Raw genomic sequence first — 15,000 nt, 5'->3', positions numbered from 1 at the left:
AATACACCAACCTCATCAGAGCACCGCATGAAGACAACGGATAGGAAGACAGTGAAGACAGCGGAGTGCGTGTCTCTCGAGTGCTGGTTGGGAGACAGGAACACGGATTCCGCTTCTAGGGGGCGAGGCCCTCGAACAGGATGGAGTGGAGGTGGTGCGGCTTGGTGCCATGCAGCAGCAGCGCCTCGTTGGCCTCCGCCCGCGGCTCGACCGAGCCGCGCATGCACTGCGTTCGCCGCAGCGCCGCGGCTGCGGCGGCGTGCGCCTCTCGCAGCGCCACCGGCGGCGCTGCCGTCAGCCCCTGTCGAAAGGAGTCGAACCTCGCCTGCTTCTCCCGGTTGATGACGCGCCACGCGTGGGCCACCTCGAGGTAGTCGTACGGTACGGCGCGCTGCTCAGTGTAGTCGCGACCTACGCCGAGCCGTACGCCCGGCGGCACCGCGAGCAGCGCCTGCACCGCGCTGAGCGTCTCTCGGTCAGTCACCGCGTAAAAGTTGATGGACGTGGCCGGCTCGGAAGAGGGCGTCGCAGCCGGCGTCAGCCACTTGAACTTGTCGCAGGCGGAGCACTGGTAGTAGCGCCGTCCCTGGTTCCCGCGAGCATTCTGGGAGGAGACGGTCAGGTACGCCACGGGAGCACGGCACTGCCCGCACTGACCATCGATGCGATCGGGCTGCTGCCGTGCCGGCGCCGCCGCCGCGGACGGGCCCGCCGGCCCCGCGGCTGCTGCCGCACGCGGCGGCCCGTCCCACTGGAAGAAGTCGCAGCCGCGGCTGTCTGTCGCCGCGCAACTCCAGAAGGGCCGGCGGTGGTTTGGGCCCGCCTTTTTCGTCTCCGCGTGGCGCGCGGGCATCTTGCATCTGCAGAGCGGCGGCGCCATGACTGCCGGTGACGCGCTGTGCGGGCGTCAGCGCAACCACTGTGCGGGCGGCAGCGCGGGAAAGTGGATTTTTTTGCAGAGGCGCCTCCATTTTCAAGTGCCCCCAAAAGGTCGAGAGAGAGAGAGAGAGAGAGAGAAACCGCCGTTAGTGCGGACGTCGCCGCGGCTCGCCTCTGCCGCGGCGGCTGCTGCGCGCACACGGCGGCGCCGCTCTCTCGCGAGACGGCTGGCGACGCGGCTCGCCGCCGACGTACGGTGCGCTCGTCCGACGGTCCGCAGCGTGGCGTGCGCGGCGCTGAGCGCCGCTCTGCGAGCGCCTCTGCGCCTGCACTGCCTGTCTCTGTTGCTGTTGGTGGTGGTGGTGCTGCTGCTGCTGGTGCCGATGCTGCTGCTGGCGCGGCGCGGCTGTGCGACTGGGCTCGACGCGCGCGTCGCGAGCGTCTGACGCGGCGGGCGGCGTCGGGCAGGTGCGCTTCTCTCTCGGGAGGTGGTGGTGGTGCTGCTGCTGCTGCTGGTGGTGAGGATGCTGCTGCTGGTGCGGCGCGGCTCTCCGACGCGACTCGATGCGCGCGTCGCGGCTATCTGACGCGGCGGGCGGCGTCGCGGGCGGCAGCGGTGGCGGCTCGCGGGTGGAGGTGGAGGCTGGTGGCTGTGGTGGACTTTGAGTTTATTTCATGGTCGTGTACGGGGACCGGGGGGTCAACCGGGAGGCAGGGGGTTCAACCAGGCGACGGAGGACCGTGGGCCATCGCGGGGACTGCTGCGTACGGAGGACGCGGCAGGCAGATCCGGATGGTCTCACGCCGGTGGGTGGCACCGAGGCGTCTTGGACGCTCAGCTCTACCTTAAGCTCCTGAGGGGCGCGTGGTTGTAACCACGTAGTATGACTACAACCCACCACAGACACCCTCCCCCACTCCTCACGTGTGTTCACACCCTCACCCTCTCCTCTCTCCTCTCTCTCTCTCTCTCTCTCCTCTCTCTCCTCTTGTCTGTGCTGTCTGCCTGACTCAGGCACTCAATCTGCCGATGCGTGATTGTGTGTGGGCTGCTCCGAGGGGGCCCTCTGTGCGATCCGACGGGTAGGGGGGCTGTGCCCGGGCGGTGTCCGGTGTGGAGTCCCCTTCTGATCCCGCCTGAGATGTTGGGTGCGAGGTCGTGGAAGCTTCGATCCCAAGGGGGGGAGCCGATCCCACTCGTAACCAACTCTCAGGGGCAGTAGGTGGGCGAGCTTCAGGCACGCTCATCTCGATCGTCAAGACGTTGCTACGCGCGGTCTTCCGCGGGGGGAGCTGCGTCGACGGGTGCGGGACCGCGGCGCAGCCAGTGCCGTGGCGATGCCTCCGGCTGTTTGCGGCGGGCGGCTTGCTGCTCGCTGCGATGGCGAAAAACTCGTCTCGCCACACGCCAAGGGCTTATGCTCTGGCGAGACGTGAGGCGCATGCGCCCAGGAGGGGAGGGGGCATGTGTAACGACACTGCTAGAGATGCCTTTCGGGGCCCAGAGATAAAACTTCTGTGATGCCATGCGTGACCTAGTAGTGTCCCCAGCTATGGGCGTGTCCACGTTGGAGCCAGGTGTGGTGTGGGCGCGAGAATAGCTCCGCCGTTCATGGAGGCAACCGATGCGAGTCGACTGGTGTGTGTCGTCGTGGTTTCGTATCAAGAATTCTCTCTCTCTCCCCCAAAAGGTCGCACCGGCCCGTGGTCCGCCGCCGGCTCCGCCGCGAGCGGCGACGGTGAGGCCACCGGGGCTCGCCTATACCGGCTGTTGTGGAGCTCTTAGTGTGGTTACGTGTTGTACTACTCGAGTAGTGATACTGCACTAGCTACTAGGCGGCCCGTTTTTAGCAAAAAGCAGATCGCGCGTGGTCATCGAAAAACCGCATGTTCGCCCGTCTGGGACCTCTTCGTACGGCTCCAAAAACCGCTCCTTAACGACGACTACGCGGCCCGGCGGTCGATCTTGCGCCTTCTCAGCGGTGGAGGGGATGTGGGCGGTACGTGCGGACCGCGTGGTGCTGCGATGGCTTGACGAGTGCGACTCCCAGCGTCGACTTTGCGACCCCACGGAGCCTCTGCTGCTCCGGGGGGGGGGGGGGGTCTGCAGACCACCCGGCCGAACTTCATCTTCAGAGTCGCGGTGCTCCTCAAATACCGCTCAAACGCCCACGATGTTGTGCAGTACTCCCGACCATCTACGAGTACTGCTTGCCGCGGCTCGCCGAGGAGGGGTTCGCTTTTGAGGAAGGCATCGAGCGCGAGGCGTCGGCGCCCTCGGCCGCGGCGGCGCCCCTGCCCGCAGGGCGCGGCACGCCCGGCTTCCGCGCAGCGTCCGCCGCGGCCTGATCAGCCACCAGCCATTGCGCTCTGTCGCTCTCCAAGATGGCAGCAAGATGACGTCCACAAACGATGATGATCATTGTGGCATTGTCTCATTCATGGATCTCCCTCAGCCCCTCCCTGTTACCCATCAATCCGGCCCATTCTCATGACTAAAGAAAGAAAGAAAACGGTCAACCCAAGGGGGAGGGATGGGAGAACGGCACGCCGCCACCACACAGAAATTTTAAGGAGAGGGGTGTGGTGCGCTAGCCGTCGCCCACCCTTTTACGAGTCCGTGTGTGTAGAAGTGTCCACGCGTCCAGCAGGAGCGTATTGCGGCGCACAGCACATACACCCATACATCCCGCCCTTCTATCGCGCCGAGTCTCAGTGCAGTCCATGGTAACCTATTCCCGATGGCTTACCAATCGGCGGATTGAGGCGGAAGAGAACGAGGCCATCGTGGCCGCGCGCGGCGGCAGCGTTGTTGCGCTTCGCGCGCTGCACGAGGTGGGGCAACCACTGCAAGAGGCCGCATCTGGTGGGCTTATTCCTGCTCACGTTGCAGCTGCGAAAGGTCACGATGGGTGCTTGCGGGTGCTTCATGAGCTCGGTGCGGAGGCGAGTCTCTTGGCGACGGATGCGGATGGACGCACGCCCGCTCATTACGCTGCTGATGGCGGTCACGAAGGGTGCTTGCGTGTGCTTCATGAGCTCGGTGCGGAGGCGAGTCTCTCGGCGATTGCTACGGACGGACGCCCGCCCGCTCATTACGCTGCTGATGGCGGTCACGAAGGGTGCTTGCGTGTGCTTCATGAGCTCGGGGCGGAGGCGAGTCTCTCGGCTGCTGCTCCGGACGGACGCACGCCCGCTCATTGCGCTGCTGGGGGCGGTCATGAAGGGTGCTTGCGTGTGCTTCATGAGCTAGGTGCGGAGGCGAGTCTCTCGGCTGCTGCTCCGGACGGACGCACGCCCGCTCATTGCGCTGCTTTGGGCGGTCATGAAGGGTGCTTGCGTGTGCTTCATGAGCTAGGTGCGGAGGCGAGTCTCTCGGCTGCTGCTCCGGACGGACGCACGCCCGCTCATTGCGCTGCTTTTCACGGACGCAGCGAGTGTTTGCGGGCTCTGCACGAGCTTGGGGCGGAGGCGAGTCTCTCGGCGGCGGATGCAGGTGGACTCACGCCCGCTCACAACGCTGCTGATGCGCCTGTCGGCGACGGCGGCCAGTGTTTGCGCGTGCTGCACGAGCTAGGGGCGGCGGCGAGTCTGTCAGCGGCGGATTCAGATGGACTCACGCCCGCCCACCACGCTATGACGGCCGCATGCCTGCGGACTCTGCATGAGCTGGGGGTGAGCTTGTCGGCTGCTGCTCCGGACGGACGCACGCCCGCTCATTGCGCTGCTTTTCACGGACGCAGCGAGTGTTTGCGGGCTCTGCACGAGCTTGGGGCGGAGGCGAGTCTCTCGGCGGTGGATGAAAATGGAGCCACTCCAGCTCACCTTGCTGCTCAGGACCAGTGGGACGACTGTGAGGTCTGCCTGCGGGTGCTGCACGAGCTAGGGGCGGCGGCGAGTCTGTCAGCGGTGGATTCAGATGGACTCACGCCCGCCCACGTGGCTGCTCGGGACGGCCGCGATGATGTATGCCTGAGGATGCTGCATGAGCTGGGGGCAAACTTGTCGGCTGCTGCTCCGGATGGACGCACGCCCGCTCATTACGCTGCTCCCCGCGATGACATCCTACTGGCATTGCACGAGCTGGGGGCAGTCGCTCCCTCGATGGGACCCGTAGTTAAGCGGGCCTGGCTGCACGCGCGCCTCGAGGCGAAGGTCGGCGGCGCCGATGCCGTCGCGCTCTCCCTCGTCGCCTGCCGCGACAACATCCTGGAGGGCCTCTGCGCGCAGCTGGGCGTCGACGAGGTCACTGGCAACCTGCTGGACGGGGCAGGGCCGCAGCGGCTGAGTGTCCGCTACGCAGGCGAGGCGGCGGACGGCGATGCTCTGCGCCGCGAGTGGTTTGGGTTGGTGACGGCGGAGATCTTCGACCCGAACAGCGGCCTCTTCGTCGAGGACGCAAACCGCATGCTGCAGCCCAACCCCAACTCTGCCGCCGAGGCTGGCGCTGACCACCTCTCCTACTTTGCGCTCCTCGGGCGGATCACCGGCATGGCCCTCTACCACAAGGAGATGCTCAACGTGTCCTGCTCCATGGCCTTCCTCAAGGCGGCCTTTGGATATGAGATCGCCTTTGACGACCTCGAGTTGGTCGACCCCGACCTACACAGCTCGCAGAAACAGCTCGTCTCTATGTCGGCAGAGGGTCTCGAAGCGCTGTGCCTCACCTTTGAGGTGGACGGCGACGAGACGGTCGTCTACGAGCGCTCCTCTGACCGGCGGCGCACCGCTGAGCTCAAGCCGGGGGGGGCGGACGAAGCGGTCACGCCAGACAACATCCGCGAGTACCTGCAGCTGTACACTCGGCACAAGCTCCTTGGTGCGGTTGGGCCGCAGGTCGCCGCCTTCCGCTCCGGTCTTGGCGTGTTTCTCGACGAGGAACTCCTCGCTACCCTCCGCAGCTTATGCACGATCGCCGAGGTCCAGCTATTGCTCTGCGGCCAGCCCAACATCGACGTCGACGACTGGGAGCGCTCCACGGTCTACAATCCTCCCGACTACCACCACTCGAACGCGGTCGTGTGGCTCTGGAAGGCGATCCGCGAGATGTCGGCTGAGGAGCGGGCGCAGCTCCTCCTTTTCACTACCGGCTCGACACGGCCGCCCGCCACCGGCTTCGCCTCGCTCATGGGCTACCGCGGCGCACAACAGCGCTTCACGGTGACGCGCTTTGACGGTGCGGAGAGGCTTCCGACGGCGTCGGCTTGCTTCAACCGGCTCTATCTACCCGAGTATGGCAGTGAGGCGCTGCTGCGCGCTAAGCTGCGGCTTGCACTCTCCGAGGCGGAGGGTTTCGCCGAGGCGGCGGTGGCGCACTGATGGTGATGCGCCACTAGGAGCTTAACCCTTTCGGACGCTGTCGGTGCTCGTGCGTCTTGGGTCCGGGGTTGTGTTTTTCTGTGAAGGTCACATCCGTCCGGCGCCGAGGGATTTAGCGCGAGAACGGCACATAAGCTCCGTGCAGCCTCGGTCGCCTCTGCGCGAGTCCTACCCCGCATGCCCGCCCCTAGGCCCGCCCAGGCCGGCACTCCCTAGACACTTCCGAGACACTTCCTAGACACTTCTCGGAGAGCTCGCCACCACCACCTGGCCAAAGACGGGAGGCGACGGTGGCAGTGGCGAGGGCGAGGACGACGGCGGCGGCGGTGAGGTCGATGCGGGCGGAGGCTGTCGTGAGGGCGAGACGACGGGCAGTGGCGGGCGGTGGCGGCGATGGGGAGGCGGCGGGTGGTGGTGGCGATGCGGAGAGGCGGAGGGCGGCGGCGGCGCGACGGAGGACGACGCGAAGGCTTGCCCGAAGGGAGGCGGCGGCGGAGATGGCGAGGCGGAGGGAGGCGGCGGCGGCGAGGGCGAGGCGGACGGCGGCGGCGGGGACGGACGGCGAGGCGGAGGGAGACGGCGGCGAGGGCGACGCGGACGGCAGTGGCGGAGATGGCGAGGCGGAGGAAGGGAGTAGGCGGCGACGGCGCGCGCCGGCGCGGTCGGGAGGGCGCGACGTGATTGCGAACGGATTGGCGGCGGCAACACAGCGACAGCGCTCAGCGGCGGCGGCGGCGAGAGCGGGGCAACGGGAGGCGGTGGCGAGGCGGGCGAAGCCGAAGGCCAACGCGGAAACGATGATCGAACAGCTGAGTTTGCACACAGGACACAGGGAAAGATACAAGCAACGTACTCGGCGCAGCCACTCGAACGTGTCACACGACGTCCGACCCACCCCCCGGCGGCTCTCCGGCGGGCTCCAGCTCGCTCGGCTCGAGAAGCTGGCTCGGCTCCTCGCTCGGCTCGACGGGCACGGCGGAGGCGCCGCTCGTGCGCCGCGACCGCTCGCGAAAGACGGACCTCACCCAGCGGTTGAACTCGTCGAGCTGCAGCGTGCTCTCGATCACGGAGAGGAGCGCGGCGCGGTCTTGCGGCAAGAAGCAGCGCGCGTGCGCGGCGTCGAAGCGGTCGAAGGAGGCCAGTAGCTGCTGCCGCGCCTCGCGCCTCGCGCCCTCCGACTCGCCCGCGGCGAGCGGCACGACACAGATGCGGTGCGAGTCCGCAGACATCGCCATAAAGGTGAAGAGCTCCATCACGCACCTGCTCGCCACCACCGCAGGGCGAGTGAGTCCGTCCCAAGTCGTTAGCCATGGCCCGTGACGCGCTCCATCGCGCACGGGCGCCGGAACGAGAGTGAGTGCGCCGTCCCCAAATCATTAGCTATGAGGGCAGAGCGCTCCACCGCGCGCTAGAGTCGAGACGCGTACGTCGGGCCCGTCTCGGAAGTGTCTCGGAAGTGTCTCGGAAGTGTCTCGGAAGTGTCTCGGAAGTGTCTCGGAAGTGTCTCGGAAGTGTCTCGGAAGTGTCTCGGAAGTGTCTCGGAAGTGTCTCGGAAGTGTCTCGGAAGTGTCTCGGAAGTGTCTCGGAAGTGTCTCGGAAGTGTCTCGGAAGTGTCTCGGAAGTGTCTCGGAAGTGTCTCGGAAGTGTCTCGGAAGTGTCTCGGAAGTGTCTCGGAAGTGTCTCGGAAGTGTCTCGGAAGTGTCTCGGAAGTGTCTCGGAAGTGTCTCGGAAGTGTCTCGGAAGTGTCTCGGAAGTGTCTCGGAAGTGTCTCGGAAGTGTCTCGGAAGTGTCTCGGAAGTGTCTCGGAAGTGTCTCGGAAGTGTCTCGGAGGTGTCTCGGAAGTGTCTCGGAAGTGTCTCGGAGGTGTCTCGGAAGTGTCTCGGAGGTGTCTCGGAAGTGTCTCGGAAGTGTCTCGGAAGTGTCTCGGAAGTGTCTCGGAAGTGTCTCGGAAGTGTCTCGGAAGTGTCTCGGAAGTGTCTCGGAAGTGTCTCGGAAGTGCACCAGAGGCGAGACGCGTACGTCGGCCCCGCCAGCACGAGCAGCGTCTTGCACCTAATGAATTCGCTCCTCGGGCCTAATGAGTTCGCCCACTACGCCCTGCACGAGCGGCGCCTCGCACCCCGCCACAAAGACCGGCAGGCAGGGCAGCGAGTCGGCGATCCGCGACTGGTCGATGCACGCGCGGTCGAGCCAGAGCGTGGGCGGCCGCCCCTCCTCCGCCTAAGTCTCGGCCCAATCTCGGGTCATCTCCGCCGAGGCAGAGTGGCGGCGGCCACTTTCCCTCCTCCGCCTCGAAGCGCCTCGCCCAGCTGCAGAGCGCCGCCCACTTTGGCGCCTCGGGGTCGTGCCAGCTGTGAGAGAGGAAGGCGTCGCACGCGCCCAAACTGCACGGCTGCGTGCGCGCCGCGAGGCCGCCGCCTCCCTCGCTGCCGAGGGCCGAGGCGAGGTCCTCTCGCTTCAGCCGGTCGAACCGGATGGCGCGGAAGTTGGCCTCGGCGAGCGGCAGCAGCTCGGCGCGGGAGAGCTGACCTAGACAGTTCCTAGACAGTTCCTAGACAGTTCCTAGACAGTTCCTTGGCCCTCGGCGCGGGAGAGCTGACCCATCGAGCAGAGCGAGGCGACGACCGCCGCGTTGCGCTCTTCGCGTGTCGCGCCGAGCCGGCTCAGCGCGGCGAGGGCGGCACCGCGCACGCGCCGGTGCAGCACGACCGTGGCGCAGCAGAGATACAGCATGCCGGTGAGCAGGCCGACGGCGCATCGGCCCGGGCTGCAGCTGCCGTCGCCCGCCTTGCCGGCGGTGCGCATCGCCCAATACGTGACGTTGAGCACCCCGTCGACGGCAAAGACGGCGCGGACCGGCGAGATGAGCCGCCGCAGCCGCTCGTGCGGCGGAGAGCTGCGCCAGAGCAGCGGCAGCGCCACGGCGGCCGCGACGTACGAAGCGGCGATGGTGAGGGCGAGGGAGTCACTCCATCTCTCATCGGCGGAGCCGCCGAGCGCCATGCTCTCGCCGTCGTACCAGCCCAGCAGGGCCACGTGCGCCACCGCCATCACCACCGAGAGGGCGACCGCGCAGATGTAGCCCGCGCTGATGGCGCGGCCCTCGTCGGGCCTCAGAGCGCACAGCGCCGCCGAGGCCGCGACCACGATGGCGTCCTTGCACGGGACGAGTGGAGAGGAGCCGGGCCACGGCAGCGACGCCGCGCCGAAGACGATCGGCGGCAGGCCCCAGATAAGGAAGGACGCCGCCGCGAAGAGCAGCCCGCCCTGAACCCTCGCGCGCAGCAGGCGGGCAGCAGCGGCGGCGCCCTCGAGCTTCGCGCTGACCGAGGCGGTGTTCGCGGGCGGCGCTCCTCCTCGGAAGAAGGCCGGGAGGACGGTGGTGGTGAGCTCGACGGCGCGAGGGAGATTCGCTTCACGGGCGGTGTTCGAGACACCGCCGGTCTTCCTTTCCCGCGTCGACGCTCGCAAGAAGCGGTGGAAGCAGAGCAGGAGGAGGAGGGTGCTGAGGCATCCGAAGACGAGGTAGCCGATGGGCGCCGGCTCCATCAGGAGGGAAGGGAGGCGCGAGGCTCCGATCTCTCAGCCAAGGGAGCCGCCCGCGCGGAAAGAAAGAAAGAAAACACATAGCCCAAACGAGGGATGGGACGAGGACAGGGTCCCCGCCCGCGCGGAGGCGGCCGGGCGCCGGCGACTTTTTTCTTTTTTACATCCCCCGCAAGGAGGCTACAAAGACCACCTAGTATATCGCACTGTGCTGTGAGCATAGCACTAACCAACAAATCTCAACAAAGCGAGCGGAGCGAGCCGAAGAGTGGCAGCGACCAGAGCAAGCGACCTGCCGCATGACAGGTAGACCACACCGTCCACAAGGCGCCTTTCCCTCCGAGTCTTCTGATAAACGCAGTATAGAAGATACAAAGAGACGGAGGAGCAACGAGCGCCCTGGCGTGAGCCAAAGACACTCCCCTCCGTAGGACACTGATCACACACGGGTGGGACAGAGCGATAGCGCAGCGCACTGCCGTCCAGTCGGCGAAGGGACCAGGGGTTCGAGGTGGCCCCCACCCTGGGACCTCCCATCAAAGGGACTGCTGCAGAAGACGCCCAATCTTGCACAAGTCTCAAGTGCAAGAACCATACGTATTCGCTGATAAACGCAGTATGGAAGATACAAAGAGACGGAGGAGCAACGAGCGCCCTGGCGTGAGCCAAAGACACTCCCAACTGCGCTCCGTCACCGGTGTCGCGGTCTCCCCCACTGAGGACGATCTGCGGGGGGGAGTCGCGCCGCCGGCATGTACCTGTGCAACTGTGTTTTTGCCTTGTCCCGTTTGATGGAGCAAAGTCACGGGCCGCTTGAAGGCGGTCGCGCCAGGCGCGGGCGGCACTAGTTGCCGGCGATCCTGGGCAGCGCCCGCGCTTGCCTCTGACTAGGTCTCCATAGGTCGAGGTCGAGGGCCGCCGCCTGAAGAAGGGGTGACGGGTGTGCGACAGGTGGACGCGTGGCGGCGCCCAAGTTGAGCCGCCGCCGCCTCGGCCGCAGCGCAGGCTCGCGCCGCCTCAACCTTACTTAGCGCCGAGCTCTGGAGACACGTCGATCGAAGCGCAGCCGGCGTGGCGGCGCCGCTCGAGCCGCCGGCCCTCGCCCGCCCGCCTCGTGCTCGCCCGCCTCATGCCCGCCCGCCTCGTGTTCGCCCGCCTCGGCCAGGTGCGACGCGAGGGAGACCACCTGCGCCCCGTCCTGCGGCGCGTGCTCGAAGTTGAGATGTGGGGAGATATAGGGAGACCCCTCAAAGAGCGCCCGCAAAGAGCCGGAACCCAGCGATGGTGAGAGCACGTGTGCCTTGCGGCCTGAGCGCCTCGGACGCGGCCGTGCTAGCGGTGGAGCGTGGCGAGGAGGAGGCGGTGCTGGCGTGGCTTGATGGCGGCGGGCGGGTCGACGCTACGTACAAGAGAGGCGGCGTGAGTGGCCTCACGCTGCTGATGGGCGCCGCCAACTACGGCCACGAGCGGGTGATCGAGTTGCTGCTGCGGTACGGCGCAGAGATCAACCTGCAGAACAGCTTCGGCGAGTTCGCGCTGATGTTCGCCGTCAGCCAAGGCCACGAGCGGGTCGTCGACTTGCTGATACAGCGCGGCGCGGAGCTCAACATGCAGAGCAGCAAAGGCCAGACCGCGCTGATGTGCACCGCCATCAACGGCCACGAGCGGTTGGTCGACTTGCTGATTCGGCGCGGCGCGGAGGTCAACCTGCAGAACAGCGGCGGCTACACCGCGCTGATGTTCGCCGCTTTCTTCAACCACCCCGCCGTCGTGCGGCGCTTGCTGCGGGCGGGCGCAGACGCGGAGGCGCGCGATGAAAACGGCAAGACGGCGCAGCAGTCGGCCAAGGAGAACGGCAACGCCGAGTGCGTCAAGGTCTTGGCTGAGGCGGCGGCGGCTGCAGACGGCCTGGCAGGGGCGGGCGGCGCCTCCTCGGGCGCGGCAGCGGCAGCGGTGGACGCGCCGCTGCTTGGGCAGCGAGTCGAGCTCGGCGGGCTCTCTGCCCGCCCCGAGCTGAACGGGCAGCGGGGCGTGGCGCGGAGCTTCGAGGGCGGGCGGTACGCAGTGGCGCTCGAGGGCGGCGGCGAGAGCGTGCGGGTGCGGCCGGGTAATCTGTCGCCGGCTGCGGCTGAGCGGGCGTCGAGCGGTGCCTTGGCAGCCCCCGATGCGGTCATCGCAGCAGCGGAGCGTGGCGAGGAGGAGGCGGTGCTGGCGTGGCTATACAGTGGCGGGCGGGCCGACGCGACGTACGAGAGAGGCAGCGTGAGCGGCATCACGCTGCTGATGGGCGCCGCCAACTACGGCCACGAGCGGGTGGTCGAGCTGTTGCTGCGGGGCGGGGCAGAGGTCAACTTGCAGAGTAGTGCTGGCGGCACTGCGCTGATGTTCGCCGCCGGCCAAGGCCACGAGCGGGTGGTCGAGCTGCTGCTGCGGCGCGGCGCTGAGATCAACATGCAGGACAGCAACGGCCTCACCGCGCTGATGTGCGCCGCCAGCCAAGGCCACTCCGCCGTCGTGCGGCGCTTGCTGCGGGCGGGCGCAGACACGGCGGCGCGCGCTGAGAACGGCATGACGGCGCTGCAGCTGGCCAAGGAGAAGGGCCACACCGAGTGCGTCGAGGCGTTCCGGCAGCACGTCAAGGAGTCGGTCGTGGCGGGACGGACCGCGGAGACGGCAGCCGGCGGCGAAGGCGCAGGCGGCGCTTCCTCCGGCGGCGCTTCCTCGGCTGGATCGAGAGTCGCGACGACGCTATCTCCAGCGGTGGCGGCGGGGCGGGCGTCGAGCGGTGTCGTGGCAGTCTCCGACGAGGTCGTGGCAGCGGCTGAGCGAGGTGAGGAGGAGGCGGTGCTGACATGGTTTGACGGCGGCGGGCGGGCCGACGCGACGTACGAGAGAGGTGAGGTGAGCGGCATCACGCTGCTGATGGGCTCCGCCGTGTTCGGCCACTTGGGGGTGGTCGAGCTGTTGCTGTTGCGGTGTGGGGCGAAGGTCAACCAGCAGACCAGCGACGGCGGCACCGCACTGATGGGCGCCGCCCGCTACGGCCACGAGCGGGTGGTCGACTTGCTGATTCGGCACGGCGCAGAGATCAACCTGCAGAACAGCCGCGGCGACACCGCGCAGAACAGCCGCGGCGACACCGCGCTGATGCTCGCCGCCAGCCAAAGCCACGAGCGGGTGGTCGACTTGCTGCTGCGGCACGGCGCTGAGATCAACCTGCAGAGGAGCGACGGCATCACCGCGCTGATGATCGCCGCCCGCAACGGCTGCGAGCGGGTGGTGGAGTTGCTGATACGGCACGGCGCGGAGCTCAACGTGCAGAGGAGCGACGGCATCACCGCGCTGGTGCTCGCCGCCCTCCCCAACCACCCCACCGTCGTGCGGCGCTTGCTGCGGGCGGGCGCAGACGCGGCGCCCACTGTCAACGGCAAGACGGCGCTGCAGCTGGCCAAGGAGAACGGCCATGCCGAGTGTGTGCGCGCTCTCGAGGAGCACTCGTCGACCGCAGCAGAGGCGGAGGGGGAGACGGCGGTCGCAGAATCAGCCGAGCAGGCCGCGGCGGCCACGCGCGAGGTGGCAGCGGCAGCGGAGGCGGCGGAGGCGCGCGATGCTGCCGAGGCGGCGCTGCGTGAGGCGGTTGAGGCGTGCGAGCGAGGCGATGCTGATCTCGAGGCGCTCAGGGCGGCGATCAACGCGAACACCCAGGCCGCCGACGGATCGGAGGCGCTGCGGGCGGCGCGGCGGCTGCGCGACGAGCTGGCGGAGCGAAAGATCCGCGAGGCCAGGGCGCTGAAGCGGCAGCGGCAGAAGAAGGAGAAGGCGGCAGCGGCGGCAGCGCGGGCGGCGGAGCGAGCGGCGGAGCAGGCGGAGGAGGCGCGGGCGGCTGAGGAGGCGCGGGCGGCGGAGGAGGCGGATCGGGTGGTAGCAGAAGATGCGGCGGCGCGGGCGGCTGAGGAGGCGGAGGCGGCGTCGCGCGCAAGGGAGGAGGCAGAGGCGAGGGCAAGGGAGGAGGCGGCAAGGGAGAGGGAGGAGGCGAGGATGAGGGCGGAGGCGGAGGTGGAGGAGGTGGCGGCGGCGGAGGCGGAGGCGGAGGCGACGGCTGTGGAGGCGGCAGTGGCGGCCGTGGCGGCGGCGGAGGCTCAAGAGGCGGCGGCAGCGGAGGCGGCAGCGGAGGCGGTGGCAGCGGCGGCAGAGGCGGCAGAGGCGGCGGCGAGTGTCGCCGCCCTCGCCGCCGCCGCCGCGCCGCCCGCCGCCGTCCCTCTCGACGAGCTCATCGCGGCGACCGACGGTTTTGCCAAGGCGCGCAAGGTGGGCGAGGGAGGTTTTGGGCGCGTCTACCGCTGCGACGCGCTGCCGTCGCTGCCGCGCGTCGCTTGCGGGTTCGCGGTCAAGACGGCGTTGGTCGGTGTCGGCGCCCAAGGCCTCGCCGAGCTGCAGAGCGAGGTGCGCACGCTCAGCGCGGCGTGCCACCGGTCCCTGCTCCCTCTCCTCGGCGCCTGCTTGGCGCCGGCGAGAGCGTGCCTCGTCTACCCCCTCTGCTGCGGCGGCAGCCTCGAGGACCGCCTCTACCGCACTCCAGCCGCACTGCAGCGGCTCCGCATGCTCGGCTTCGAGACGCCGCCTCCGCCGCTCTCCTCCGCCGCACGGCTCCGCGTGCTGCGCGACGCAGCGAGCGCGCTGCACTACTTGCACACGCTCTCTCCGATGATCCTGCACCGCGACGTCTCGGCGGGCAACATCCTGCTCGACGAGCGCGGCAACGGCTACCTCGCCGACGTGGGCCTCGCGCGCGCGGCAGAGGCGACGGCCGGCAGCAATGGACAGGTCTCGCACCTGTCGACGCAGCGTATCTTTGGCAAGCCTGGCTACATGGACCCGATCATAATGCAGGACAACCAAGCTTCGCAGCTGACCGACGGCTACGCGCTCGGCATCACGCTGCTCGTCAGCCTGACCGGCCGCGGCGCCGTCGGCTTGCTCAACGCGTGCGAGGATGAATTGGAGGAGCCCGACACGGCGGAGAGCATCGCAGCGGCCGACGCGGGCTGGTCGGCGGCGCAGGCCGAGGAGCTGACGCGGCTTGTGGTCGGGCTGGCATACGCGCGGAAGAAGAAGCGGATGCTGCTCGCAGAGGCGCTACCGCGGCTGGAGGCGCTAGTCGAAGCGGCGGGGGAGGTGGAGGAGACGGCTGGGGCCGAGGAGCGCCAGTGTGACCTCTGCTACGACGCGCCTCGCTCGGTCCGCTTCGCATGCGGC

General features: G+C 68.0%; 4 protein-coding genes across 4 annotated transcripts in view; 2 read left to right on the top strand and 2 right to left on the bottom strand.

Moving 5' to 3' along the window:
- The window catches only part of EMIHUDRAFT_103905 (hypothetical protein), a gene marked incomplete at both ends in the record, with an annotated part of 3,576 nt that extends 2,696 nt beyond the window's left edge, over nt 1-880 (bottom strand). The window contains one exon of the mRNA XM_005765456.1: nt 212-880. Within this exon, the coding sequence (XP_005765513.1) occupies nt 212-880 (669 nt within the window). The remainder of the gene's footprint in view (nt 1-211) is intronic.
- A 4,103-nt stretch (nt 881-4,983) lies between these two features.
- EMIHUDRAFT_66918 (putative ubiquitin-protein ligase) lies at nt 4,984-6,198 on the top strand (the record flags this gene model as incomplete). The annotated part of the gene is made up of 1 exon (XM_005765455.1): nt 4,984-6,198. One exon carries the CDS (start codon nt 4,984-4,986, stop codon nt 6,196-6,198), a length of 1,215 nt encoding a protein of 404 aa, XP_005765512.1.
- A 799-nt stretch (nt 6,199-6,997) lies between these two features.
- On the bottom strand, nt 6,998-9,781 carry EMIHUDRAFT_437157 (hypothetical protein). The gene is made up of 5 exons (XM_005765454.1): nt 8,799-9,781; nt 8,489-8,727; nt 8,318-8,418; nt 8,200-8,250; nt 6,998-7,458 (listed from the first exon to the last, which is right to left on the bottom strand). The coding sequence occupies exons 1-5, from the start codon at nt 9,745-9,747 to the stop codon at nt 7,074-7,076; spliced, it is 1,725 nt and encodes a 574-aa protein (XP_005765511.1). The 5' UTR covers nt 9,748-9,781; the 3' UTR covers nt 6,998-7,073.
- A 4,001-nt stretch (nt 9,782-13,782) lies between these two features.
- On the top strand, nt 13,783-14,715 carry EMIHUDRAFT_66848 (hypothetical protein; the record flags this gene model as incomplete). The annotated part of the gene is made up of 1 exon (XM_005765453.1): nt 13,783-14,715. A coding segment is annotated over one exon (933 nt), but the record flags the coding sequence as incomplete, so codon positions are not given.
- Between the last annotated feature and the right edge of the window lie 285 nt (nt 14,716-15,000).

Source organism: Emiliania huxleyi (assembly GCF_000372725.1).
Source record: "Emiliania huxleyi CCMP1516 unplaced genomic scaffold EMIHUscaffold_55, whole genome shotgun sequence".
NCBI classification, from domain to species: domain Eukaryota; phylum Haptophyta; order Isochrysidales; family Noelaerhabdaceae; genus Emiliania; species Emiliania huxleyi.
Note: the sequence above shows the minus strand (reverse complement) of the source record. Positions and strands in the feature narration are given on the sequence as shown.